This window comes from Petromyzon marinus, chromosome 44 (assembly GCF_048934315.1).
Source record: "Petromyzon marinus isolate PM22_M1 ecotype Great Lakes invasive population chromosome 44, UKy_Petmar_22M1.pri1.0, whole genome shotgun sequence".
NCBI lineage: Eukaryota > Metazoa > Chordata > Hyperoartia > Petromyzontiformes > Petromyzontidae > Petromyzon > Petromyzon marinus.
The window spans coordinates 2197338-2210297 of record NC_133710.1 but is presented as its reverse complement, the minus strand read 5'-3'; the positions used below and the strand labels follow the sequence as shown (position 1 = coordinate 2210297).

Below are 12960 nucleotides of genomic sequence, written 5' to 3'. Positions count from 1 at the left end.
ACACATAGACGGCTGTAGGCCGTAATGTCCTGCAAACTTCAATTTCCCCTGTACAAGAATACGGGGTAAACCGTGTGGGTTGACACGGTGTGTGGCAACCATCGCAATCCGGGGCTTGCGGTGCTGTGCTTCTTTGAGTCCGAGCTCGACCTCTCAGTGGGGGGGGGGGGGGGGGGTGCTAAAACGCGCACCAGGGGAAGCCAATTCCCCGGCGGAGCGCCGCCAACCCTGCACCTCCCCAGTCCACGTGCTCGCGAAAAACAAAGTCGAGGGGCGGTGCCGGCGAACGGGGGCGAGTGACTCGTCAGCTTCAACGCGCGACGGCCACGCTGTGGGTCCCGTCTAAGAAACGGGGAGAGCGCGATTCTGTACCCCCCCCCCACCCGAGCCCAGCCAGGCAAAAAAATGTTCGCCTTGACATGCTCGAACACGCGACTACTCTCTGCTGCGAAGCCTCGTTCGCTCAAGTGCCACGTGGCCCTTTCCCTTCCCCTTTGCGCGGTAATTATCATCATTATTATTATTTCCTTCCCGCGCAACCTGTCAGCGGGGGTGGAAACAACTCCCCAACGTGGCCTCAAGCAGCACATTAATCAATCGATGCACGTACGAGCATAGGAGGACATGCGCGTCACGAGCATGAACTTACCCGAAGAGACACGGCACAGAGAGTCCTTTGGTCTGCTGAGCAATCGGCCAGCGGTGTGTGCGCACCACGTCTCGCACAGCCCTGGAGGATCGAGCCTACGGGAAGCTTCATCACTCCCGTAGGGCTCAAACCCCTCCGTCCCTTGTCGTGGGCGAGTGAAGGCTGCCGGTAGGGGATGTTTAGAACGAGTTGGGAGCGATCGGAGGCAACGAGAGGCGAGGGCGACACGGCCAGGGGCAGAACCGTGTGGCAGACACAAATATTAAATAAAATAAAAGTCACGTCCACGGCACGTCCCGTTGGCAGTTTTAACATTTTAGTTGAGAGTCTGCTCCCGACATTGAACGCTCTCCTCTCCCCCAGTGCCCGTTGATATAATCGAGCCGGAGATCGTCTCAACCCACCCACCCAGCCCCTATCGCCCTTATCCACAGGACAAGGGCTTTGGCGAGAGGGTTCATAGCAACCCCGCACTGACTGGGATGGTGGAATTACGGTAAACAAAAAACAACCCCCCAATAAGTGAAATGGTCGGAGGGAGGCCTTCATCCAGCAGTGGATTGAGAAAGGGCTGCAAAACGTGATTGCAGCTGCGGGGTTTGTGTTTGCTCAGCCTCTCCGTGGTGACGAGAATTCCTATTTATGGGAACGCTGCCTGTCTAACAATTAACTTTATTTGTTGCTCATTATCTTACAAGGAAGTGTACTTTTGTTTCTCGAACTGTGTTCTTGAGCAATTAAAACCTTTACGCGTAAACGTTTGATACGTTGAGGTTAAACGTTGTTTTGTTTGGTGCGTGTGTTGTCAATTAGGTACAGTCATCCACGTTTTGCCACATTTTCAGTGTATTTTATATTTACACATTTATTTTTATTTTGTTATAATTTATCCCACGGTCTCTGTTGGGAAAGGGTCTGTGTCTCCACATACTGAAGGTTGCCTGGTTATATAAATGCAGCATTTACCTGAATTACGATTCAGGTGACGCGGTGGCTATGAGATGTTACCTACCTCGCCTGGTATGCAGGAGGTTGTCTCTCTCCCCGTGGTCGTGTTGATTTTTCTCGGGGTCCTCCGGGGTATTCCCTTCACATTTTGAATCGACATCACCACGCGTTTAGAGTAATTTGGCTGCTATAATTTCCCACGATGATGATGATGAACCAGTTCATTGAGCTGTCTTTTGTGGCCAGGTCGCTTCTGAAAACAAGCTATATATAGCTCAGTGGGCTTTACCTGGTAAAATAAAAAAAGAATATAGGTAATTAGTTAAGATTTACATAAACCGAGTATTTAAAAATTATTATTAAGTGCACGTGTAAGGCCGTTTTTATGGAATGCATTGAGAGAAAGGACAGACGGCTGCCGGCGACGTAGGCGATTGTTCGTGAAGCGACGACGTAGTTGCGAAACGACTTAAACGTGGGAAGACGTACATCCGTTAGTTATTAACGCATCACTCTACAACGGCCTTCGCTTGCACTGCCCTCTGCTGTCCACAATGCCCACAAACGACGCCTCCCTTGAGCTCGCTTCGTTCCCAGCCTCACTCACACACCCCCACCAATTGCCCCAACTCATCTGGCTCGGCTTAACCAGCCCCAAGAGAAGACGCATAAAACCCAGTTACACCCAGTACCACCACGTACCAGTTCACGACGTGTTGTGGACAGCCAATTCCTCCGATTTACGAATTCGCCCTTCTATCCTCCCTCGATCTTCATCTCTCTCTCTCTCGCCGCGTACAAACTCCATCATCCGCGGGCCGTCCACCTGGATCCCGAGTTCTGTCGTGGCCTGGGTCACACGTCCCAGGTTGAGATCACCGAGAAAAATAAATAAAATAAAATCCATCTCTGACCATTCCCTCGTCGCTTCCATTCCTCACACCTCCCTCTAAACACACCTCCCTCTAAAAACACCCAGCCTGCTTTGACCCGAGATGTTAACTCCCTCGCCTGGCATGCGGGAGGTTGTGGGTTCGATCCCGACCTTGACGCCTGCTGTGTATTTGGAGTTTGCGTGTCTCATTCTCCGTGGTCGCGTGTATTTTTTTTCTAGGTCCTCCGGTTTTTCCCTCCACATTTAGAATCAAGATGCGTTTAGAGTATTTGGCTGCTATAAATGTCCACGTGATGAGCCACTTCGTTGAGCTATCACCCGTGGCCAGGTCGCTTATGAAAAAGAGCTATATAGCTCAGTGGGCTTTACCTGGTAATAGAAAATAATAATTTGTAATAAATGTTCAGCCCTTTCAGATGTTAATTTACGTAATTAAGCGCCATCTAAGTACATGTTAAGTAAGTTTAAGTCGTTCAAGATTAGCACATGTGTACACATATTTAAAATGCCTTGTAATTAATACATACAGAACAGAGGCTAGGAGAGTAAAATATGGTTTGTCTATAAGATGAATGGTTTCTCATAGTTCTAAAAAACATAAAATATCAGCACGGCCAGGACAATCGGTACAAATTCAGTTAAAAAGCAACATGTTCAAAAGCCGATGAAATTTAATTTAAAATGCAAACCAATTAATAAAATAATTTGAAAACAAAAAGACAATTGGCTGTACCAGACTGGCACAATAAATTCAGTGCAAAAAAATACACGTTACAAAAACATACATTGTGTTCTACAATGACACTCCGTGCAGGACCAGTTTACATGCAATGGACTTTTAGAAATGTGTGAAATGTATAAAATGTGAGTCATTGCACCAGCACACAATGTCCTTAATCGTGCGAATTATGATGTCATTACATGTCAATTTACAACAGATGTCTTCCTTGATGTCAGTCTGTGCAACACGAAGTGGAATTACAGCCAATAATTTGTGAAATCATTTTGTGCGAGTGGCGCATCACGTTCATCAGCTGGCCTATGAATCCCATCAGAGTATAAACTATTAGAGAGGTGTTAGAGGTGGTCGAGTCAGCGCTGATGAGATGCCGAATTTGTTCGTGTTTTATTAACGGCTCTCAAGTATAGGAGTACACGACTCCTATTATCCGTGGTGTAGGAGTACACGACTCCTATTATCCGTGGTGTAGGAGTACACGACTCCTATTATCCGTGGTGTAGGAGTACACGACTCCTATTATCCGTGGTGTAGGAGTACACGACTCATATTATCCGTGGTGTAGGTGTACACGACTCCTATTATCCGTGGTGTAGGAGTACACGACTCCTATTATCCGTGGTGTATGAGTACACGACTCATATTATCCGTGGTGAAGGAGTACACGACTCCTATTATCCGTGGTGTATGAGTACACGACTCATATTATCCGTGGTGTAGGAGTACACGACTCATATTATCCGTGGTGTAGGAGTACACGACTCATATTATCCATGGTGTAGGAGTACACGACTGCTATTATCCGTGGTGTAGGAGTACACAACTTCTATTATCCGTGGTGTAGGAGTACACAATTCATATTATCCGTGGTGTAGAGTACACGACTCCTATTATCCGTGGTGTAGGAGTACACGACTCCTATTATCCGTGGTGTAGGAGTACACGACTCCTATTATCCGTGGTGTAGGAGTACACGTCTCCTATTATCCGTGGTGTAGGAGTACACGACTCCTATTATCTGTAGTATAGGAGGACACGACTCCTATTATCCGTGGCGGAGTACACGACTCCTATTATCCGTGGTGGAAGAGTTCACGACTCCTATTATCCGTGGTGTAGGAGTACACGACCCCTATTATCTGTAGTGTAGGAGTACACGATTCCTATTATCTGTAGTATAGGAGTACAGATGACCATGGACAACATTGTCACGGGGTAATCCACAATTTTACTTCACTTCTATAGGGAACACAACTTGCGGACAATACGATGGAATTGCCACACGACTCCTCATATCCGCAACATAAATTGTGCACAATTGTAGGCCATTCTGCAATTAACTATGGAGGAGGGGGGGGCGGTGTGGATAATCGCACGAAAGTAGAAGACTCGGGCCACTGACAGCTTCCGCATTATTATCAAAGTTTACTATGGTCTCAGCCCCATTCACAAATAACTGCACAAAAGGCAATATGTGCATACAGTACGTTTGTTTTTCACTTACTCGGTCTCCCTGCGGATTTAACATTGGCGCTCCCGTCCCCATAGGGCATAGGGAGTGGACTACCGTCCTGGAGCGGTGTTTCTTAACCGTCAAGAGGGAGGGCCACTTTCGCCGACAAGACATCACCAGTAAGAGGGCCGCCACACGTTTGAAACCACCGGGGGTTGGTTGACCAGTGCCGGATGAAGCTAGCGCGGGGCCTGTAGCGAATGTTGAAAGGGGGCCCTAAAATGTTTTTTTTTTAAACACGTAAATATTAAAACACAAACTTTTAACTTGCATAGTAATTTTATTTTTTCATTTGCTATACGGCCAGATAATACGACAAATCGCTAACCTTAAACACCCGGTCGTTCATAAAAGTTGAAGGCGGTATAGTACTATAGTAATAGAGCAAGTGCAGAATCACTGAAACAGAATTGAAAGCTTGAAAGCATTTAGCGCGGGGCCCTTGAAAGTGCGGGGCCCGTAGCTACTACGGGCTACTACTACATAATTATGTACGGGCCCCGTAGTAGCTACTACATATGTGGTGAAGTCTAACACGCGATGTAGTAGCTACCACATATATAGCTACTGTTGCTACTAGGATAATTCGGCACTGCTGTTGACAGCAGCACGACGACGATGATGATGGGTGGTGGTGGTGTTTTCACTCTGTGTGTGTAGTGTCGGGTGGGAGGAGGCGAAAGTCAGGGGCCACACTAACGGCCACCAGGGGCCACCAGTGGCCCGCTGGACTTTGCAATGAAGAGCCACTGCACTCGACGGGCGGCACAGGGAGACGGAACCCGCAAAGTAAAAGCCCGGTGTCCTCTTGCAGGGCCGTTATCGGCATCGTGGGAACAACTGTGGTTCTGAAGACGTGAAAGCAACGTTTGTTCACCTCCATGGCTGGTGATACCATTCCACAGGTACAAGCCCCTTTGTCGATACACTGCTGGATGATGCCCTTCCTACACCGTGTGAGACGTGGCGGGATATTTAACACTTCGTCTGGCTGGTCTATGTGATGTGGTGAAGTCTAACACGCGATGTATTACGCTGCACTGGTCTCTGTAAACCCACTACGTTGCGTGTGTATATATACAAAAAATACAGCAAAGTCTGCAACACAAATGTTGTTTTTCATTCATTTTTATTTCATTTTTTAAAAATGCATTTACTGCATAACTGTTATTTACGTAACTTATTTCGACCAGGGGAAGCATCAGGAGGGATCTCTGAGGGCCAGGGATGCTACGACGATGCATTAGGTAGCGTTAAACCATCCGTAACTTCCGAGCAATTCAGATGCAGGCCATCATCGTGCAAGACGCCAAAACCCTCCCTCGCCGTCCGAATCTCCACTGCGTGCTCACAACAAACATGACATAAATATTTACAGTTACAGGCAATTCATTTAAAATTTACAGAGGGGAGTGGGGGGGGAGGTACATTTAAGATAGGATATACGAGAAATTCAACTAACATTTTAGAAGGCCCAACAACGTTCTTCTGTTCATTCTCAGCCAAAGCCACGGCTTTGTGTCACACCGCTTAAACATCTTAAGACGGTGCCGCCGCTGCAGTTCTCTCTGCGTCGCTCCCCGATGTCATCTCGCGACCACGGGGTCATCTCCACGCTGCTGTGCGCGAAGCGTCCCGACCGGCGCGCCCCCCCACTTACCCCGGGAGCCGCTTTGGAGGGTACGTGGCGCAAAACGTCGCGGGACACCGCACAAAACAACACGTGGCACGACCCGGTAAACGCATGGGGGGGGGGGGGGGGACAGCTGCGCGGCACAAACTGTTCAGCTTTCTCGTCTTAAAACTTTCGTGACTGCAGGAATTCATATTCTTTGATTATTTCGGTAAAGTCACGTAGATGGACTTTACCGAAAGAATCAAATATGACAACCGCTCAGCCCTACGCACGACTGCCCTCTGCAGTTTCAAAAGTACATTTGCCGATTCGGAGTACTTAATGCCAATTATATAACTGGATGGAGTTGCTCTTTAAATACTATTGTTTTTTCTTAAGTTTCACTTTGGCAAGGTTTTTACCGAAGGTGCAGTCTGCAATGACAGTTAAAATACAGATTTGTTTGACAATTAAATATTTGTGAAGACAAAGGTGAGAATGTGAAAACCACATTTTGTCAACGCGTTCGTGACCGTGTATTCCACTGGAAAAGATCAAACTACGCAACCCGTGTTTGATACACGCGTCGTCACAAAATTCATCGCGCGTTCCCCACTGTGTTTTCTGCTGATGCGTGCTGGGGATCGTACTACATCCTGATCAGAAAGCGACGCTTACACAGAACGAAACTGCGCTACGCAGAGTGCAACTCCTTTTATCCGCGACTATATGAACTAAAACCAATTTGTTTTTATTTGACCAGGAAAGGGCCCACTGAGCTACATAGCTCTTTTTTTTTAAAGCGGACTTGGCCACAAATGACAGCTCAACGAAGTGGCTTATCACGTGGAAATTTATAGCAGCCAAATACTCGAAATGCATGTTGGTTCTAAATGTGGAGGGAAAAACCGGAGGACCCGGAGGAAAATCCACACGACCACGGGGAGACACGCAAACTCCAAATATACAGGCGCCAGGGTCGGGTTCAAACCCACGAGCTCTTGTACACCAGGCGAGGTAGTTGACATCTCGCCACCGTGATTATTATTACTCGCAAGAGCCATCGGGCGGTTTGCAAAAACTATTATCCGCCGACCCTATTATCCATGATTCTCCACAACCCCCCACGCAAATAAACGAGAGTAAATTCGCAGATAACCACGCGGATAATGGGATCTGCGTCGTTCGTTTCCCACACTATCGTGGACAAGAGGAGTTCTACCATCTACCAGTACGACGTAGCAAGATGTGCAGTGTGTCCGGATGATGTGCGAGTCTGTGGTGACCAGCCATGGGCTTAGGTGTTTCACCACCACGTCTATTCAATACGTTTTTTTTGTCTCGCACCCAAGACCAGACACAAGCGCCACTTTTCATAATCTCTACTTTAGCAGATAAGTTAAACCGACCTCAAATATTAAGGAGTCTACAAGACACACCGAGCTAGTCTACGTATGAAAGCACATTTAAATTTTAACAACAAAAGAACACTGTCGTGTACTTTTTATTTTCTCTCTCCAAATAAAACGCGAGCAGACAAACTGTGCGAGCTGTCCACGGGTTAAAATGGTGTCAAACGAATTTGCCGTCAGAAAACTGCAGCGTGTAGTGTTCAAACACGGTTAGCCGGTAAACAACGAACGTTGGGCCAACGTTGGGTCCGCTCACATGCCAACTTTGGCCCAATGTTGCGCGCCGTTTACCGACCACCCAAAAGTAATTTTCTGTACATAAAGTTTTTTTTTGCTTGTGGCAAAGTATTTGTGCTGCTTAACATCCCCTCGCTAACGGGGCACGTGTCGGACACAAACACCTCCTCTGGCGACGATGCTCCCCCTTCCATTGCATTTCCCTACGCAAGGGGCGACCGAAATATCTCCGCCTTCACACGAGTGGTACGCTCCACGCAGAACGCGCACCCTGCAATAAATATGAACGCTGCCATGTTCTGCAGGTGTTGCTCGCTGCAATGTGCTCAGTGGTCATTGAGTCTTTTCCCTCCAGGAGTTTTTTTTGGCTTGTAAGGTTTTGTTCAGAAATCTAAAGGAGAGCCGTCACCCGGATATATGTAAAATAAAAAGTATTGCGCGGCAAACCCCTCGGGTTTAGTCGAGTGCGGGAGCACATGCCAGGACAACGCAGCAGCGGCAGCAGCGGGCCACTCGGCGACGCCAACTCTGATGGGGCCCTCCTGGCACAGCTCCCTCCTAGCTAAGCCCCCATTCCTATCCCCGAGTCCCCACAGTAGCGGTCGATCTGACGGGGCTCCTTTAGTTTCTGACCACAAAAATGCAACCGAAGCGATATTCATCCATCGTCGACTATGAATGTGCATCGTTTGCCACTCTGAAAATGTCAACGCGAGATGTCGATGCGAAACCTCAGCGGGTTGTCAAGCCTCGCACAACCTCGCAGAGAGTTCTAAACGTACTTGCTTGCGTGCCGAGTGCTCTCACGGCAGACAGATAATTTAAAGCGTTTGTTTTTGCTGGCCAGTTCCGAGCCACCTGCGCCTCACCTGTTCTCGGTCCTTACGCATTCCCATATCTCCATGACTTCCAAACAGTGGACCAGTCATCGCTAAGCGTGCTACACACGTGTGCCATTGCCACACTCCTTAAAAAAAATGGTGCTAACAATCCCTTTGGTGGGGCCGACCCGGCCACCAAATGAGGAGTGCGTGACGCTGCCCGTCGCACGTGCCACTCAAATACAATGAAAACTATCAACAATATAAAAACAACGTAATCCGTGCGGTGCAGTGCTCGTATCTGTTGACAGCCCAAAGGCAGTAGTGGAAATTTCCGCATTTCCCGTGGTGAGGAAAACTATTTTCAAAGGGCGATCACTCCTGACCGATTGTAATGCGGTACTCATTTTATCTACTCCAAAATTTAAACCTAATACCTCCCCCGACTGTGAGCTGAGCACTCTGTAATAGCGCCATCCAACCGGTTATATTAATTATAATGAATTAAAAAAAAAAAGTTTTGAGCGAACGTGGACCAGCATAACTTTCGCTCGCACAAAACGCGTTGAAGACAACAATCTCACAACATCATCTTTGGTCCACTTCCTGACCCACACGATCGCCCAGAACGTCGCCTAAATATCTGCCCAGCGCAGCCCACGTTGGTTGGTAACCAGGTCGTAGAAGACAAGAGGGAGTATGAAGAATTGTGCAAGAGAACTCTTTTATCCGTCCATAATAAATAACATTGGTCGCGAAAGCCTACGTGTTCTTTTATCCGTGCCAATGTGGAGAGACTAATGTAACGGATCCTTATTATCTGCGGGGTTATCTGCTATTTTACTTTGCTTGCCTACAGTGAAAAATTATCGGACAATCGCAGATAATTGGAAGGAGACATCATCGCGATACACCACTCCCCGCTGCTCCTGACACGATTATCTGGGCTTGACAACCTGAATGCGAAATTGGAGTTGTCGCTCTGCATCTACATCGGCTGCACGAAAGAAAAAGAAGATTGGAGTAATTTGCAGCTCAACTCCTCCGATGCACAAAAAAAATGCGGTTGGAGATACGATGGTGGAGTGCGGTAGGAGATTTTGGGAGGGAGGTGAGGCCTCATAGCTCACTTTGGCCCAGTTAGGGCCCCGTTTGGATGTCGAATGGCTCCGGCTCGCTTGTAACTTGGTCATGAAACATTTAGGGGAAAAATAATCAGCAGCAGCCTTAATGTGAGGCCCAAACTGACAAAAAAACGATTACGCACACACGCGCACACGCACACAGCGCCATCCAGTTTGGGTCCAAAGCAAAGACCCCATCGCGCTTAAGGCTGCGCCGTCAATCTTCATCCTCGGCGTGGTTCGTGTAGATCCCGGCCTCCCATCGCATGGCCTTGGCGCTTTTCCTCCGAGTCACCCGCGTCACCTCCACCACCTGGCAGCACAAACGCCCGGTGTCAATCCCACGGGGGCCCCCCCCCCAACCCCCCCCCCCAACCCCCCCCCCCCGCCCCACAAGGACACCGCCATCTCTCACCCATCCCGCGATGTAACAATCTACGTAAGCACCTGCGCACGAGCCGATTCCATCGTTCCGTCTCCGTGGGCGCTCCGCTCGGACGTTTTGTGTTCCTTGGCCCACAACGCGCCACTGCTCTTGGCCATCTCGTTCTCAACTTGTTTGGAAAGCTGTTAACTGCCTCGCCTGGTATACAGGAGGTCGTGGGTTCGACGATGCCTGCTGCATAATTGGAGTTTGCGTGTTTTCCCCGTGGTCGCCGTGGATTTTTCTCCGGGTCCTCCGGTTTTTCCCTCCACATTTAGAATCAACGTCACGCGTTTAGAGCGATGATTGGCTGCTATAAATGTCCACGTGATAAGCCAATTCTCGCTGAGCAATCATTTTTGGCCAGATCGCTTCTGAAAGACAGCTTTATAGCTCAGTGGGGCTTACCTAGTAACATTAAATAATAGTTTTATTAATAAATACGTTTAGTTTAGAATTTCTTGGCGTGGTGGCGCACGTGCGCAACTCATTGCTTTGGCGGTAGGGGGTAGGTGGATCACTCATGAATCATCATCAGTCTGCCAAGTTTCTGGCAACCAGGAGATGGGAATACAGCAAGTGGGTTCTAGACAAGTCCCCATGGGTTTTTGGCTGCCGTCTTCACCTTTGTGCGGGTTCTCTCTGGGTCCTCACGATTGTGCCGACCCCATGCCCAAACTGGACATCTGCGAAAAAGAGCTTCACAGCTCATCGGATTTCTCCTTCAGTCGAAATAAAGATTAAAATTCCGATTCGTCTAGGGGCAAATTAATGCTTTAAAAAAAGGGCCAAACATTCCATTGCAAGGCCCTCCTGAAATTAAGTCTCAGACAGAAAAGTGCTATTGAGATGTTTTTGGGGGGAAAAGTCCTGCATTGGGTTGTTTGGATTATGTCATCCTAAGAAGCGTCTTGCATATGGAAGCTAACTGGAGTATCCAGAGCACACAAGGCGTTTGACATTTAAAGATCCGCACAGATGGGTTCAAGAACCCATTATTCCCAACTGCCGTATCCATGTCCATCCTGCATCCCAGGCATCTCAACGATCTCCTGCTTGGCTTCTTCTAACGCAGCCGTGTCCGACAAACCTTTTCACTACAACCTCAATCTCAAAAGGTCACCTAATCCTTCAGGTACAGAAAATGTCATTCACTGAGCAATGATGAGAAGTCTACGGTACCTCTGACGCAACTTCATCCGCAGCAAGGATTCCAGCGTACTGAAACACAACAAACCACAAACCACGTCAGTACACAGTATAAGCACTTTCTCTTTCATTAGTCCATCACTGGAAAAGCAGAGGGGTCCATGAAGTTTGCTCATTCAATAGGCATGCAACGGTGCATTCAATTATTAGTTCACGGTACATGCTCGTTAAACCGATCCCGCAGACCTGGTGGGTTCCATTGGCTCCTGGATGGGATCCAAATGCACAACCTTACAAGTTGTGAGCAGAGCACCAAAAGCAGAGTACGTGCCACTTGTCTGAATTAAACATCATCATTATTATCAGCAGCAGCAGCCATGGTCAATCCACTGCCGGATGAAGGCCTCGCCAAGCCACCACTGCCACCTCTGTATGCAGGTACGTATATTGAACTTCTTTCGCACCGTACGTTGCCGACCGTGCTTACCGGAGGTGCGTTGAATCGTGTTGTTGTGCGTAAACAACTTTAGTTTGACTTCGCGTGTGTTGTTGCAATTGCTTCGCGTGCCTGTGACCCTGGCAGCCACTAGAGGCACTACAGTCACCACGCAGGGGATTCTTGCATTGAAAATGACGAGAGGGGAAACGTTACATCCCCCCCCCCCCCGACTCATTAGAAATGTGGAACTTTAGAAATGGACCGCTCCCCCCCCCCCACCACCACCACCCTCCCAAATGATTTCTTAGTATTGGAATAATACTGGCGAAAGTGCCTCATAGCTATAACCGCTTAACCCGAGCTTTTCATGCTTTGGTGTTTGCATTGTCCTTGTACTGCTCGCCGTTTTGGCACCATTTGGTCGACAGCACTGGTGAGACAGTGCCATAAAAGAGGCCGTCCTCTGGTGCAGGCCAATCAGTTTCAAGGCAACTGCGTACAATGTCAAACCGTATTTGTTAACGCGTTTTACCGCAAGCACTGTGCCCTGTAATTAGTGTCTACAGTAAAACCTTGGATTGCGAGCACAATTCGTTCCGGAAACGCGTTTGTAATCCAAAGCGCTCGTATATATCAAAGCACTCGTATATCAGTTGTGATCAGGTGACGCTCGGCAGTACAAAGCGTCTATACGTACTACTACTCGTATTGCAAGACCCTCGCTCGCTTATCAAATTAATATTTATTTACAATTTTTGCTCGTCTTGCAAAACACTCGCAGATCAAGTTACCCGCAATCCAAGGTTTTACTGCACTTTGGTGTTTGAACATCTTAACACCACCTGTGGTTAAGGCCAGAAAAGGACACAGCACTTTTTGCTTGTTCATCATTCAATAGCAATGTTCGCCACCCCTCTTATTTGCTATAGGTTTCGAACAACGCGTGAATATACAACACGGGCGGCCGATATTGATTCCGGCCAGTAGGTGGGTGG

General features: G+C 48.1%; 1 protein-coding gene across 4 annotated transcripts in view; it reads right to left on the bottom strand.

Moving 5' to 3' along the window:
• Nucleotides 1-5856: 5856 nt before the first annotated feature.
• LOC116951993 (uncharacterized) overlaps nucleotides 5857-12960 on the bottom strand; it is a 250555-nt gene continuing 243451 nt past the window's right edge. For all 4 annotated transcript variants that reach the window (XM_076073915.1, XM_076073917.1, XM_076073918.1 and 1 more), the window contains 2 exons: nucleotides 11560-11598; nucleotides 5857-10266 (listed from right to left, as the gene is read on the bottom strand). In XM_076073915.1, coding sequence (XP_075930030.1) covers nucleotides 10171-10266; nucleotides 11560-11598 — 135 coding nt within the window. In that variant the 3' untranslated portion in view covers nucleotides 5857-10170. The remainder of the gene's footprint in view (nucleotides 10267-11559; nucleotides 11599-12960) is intronic.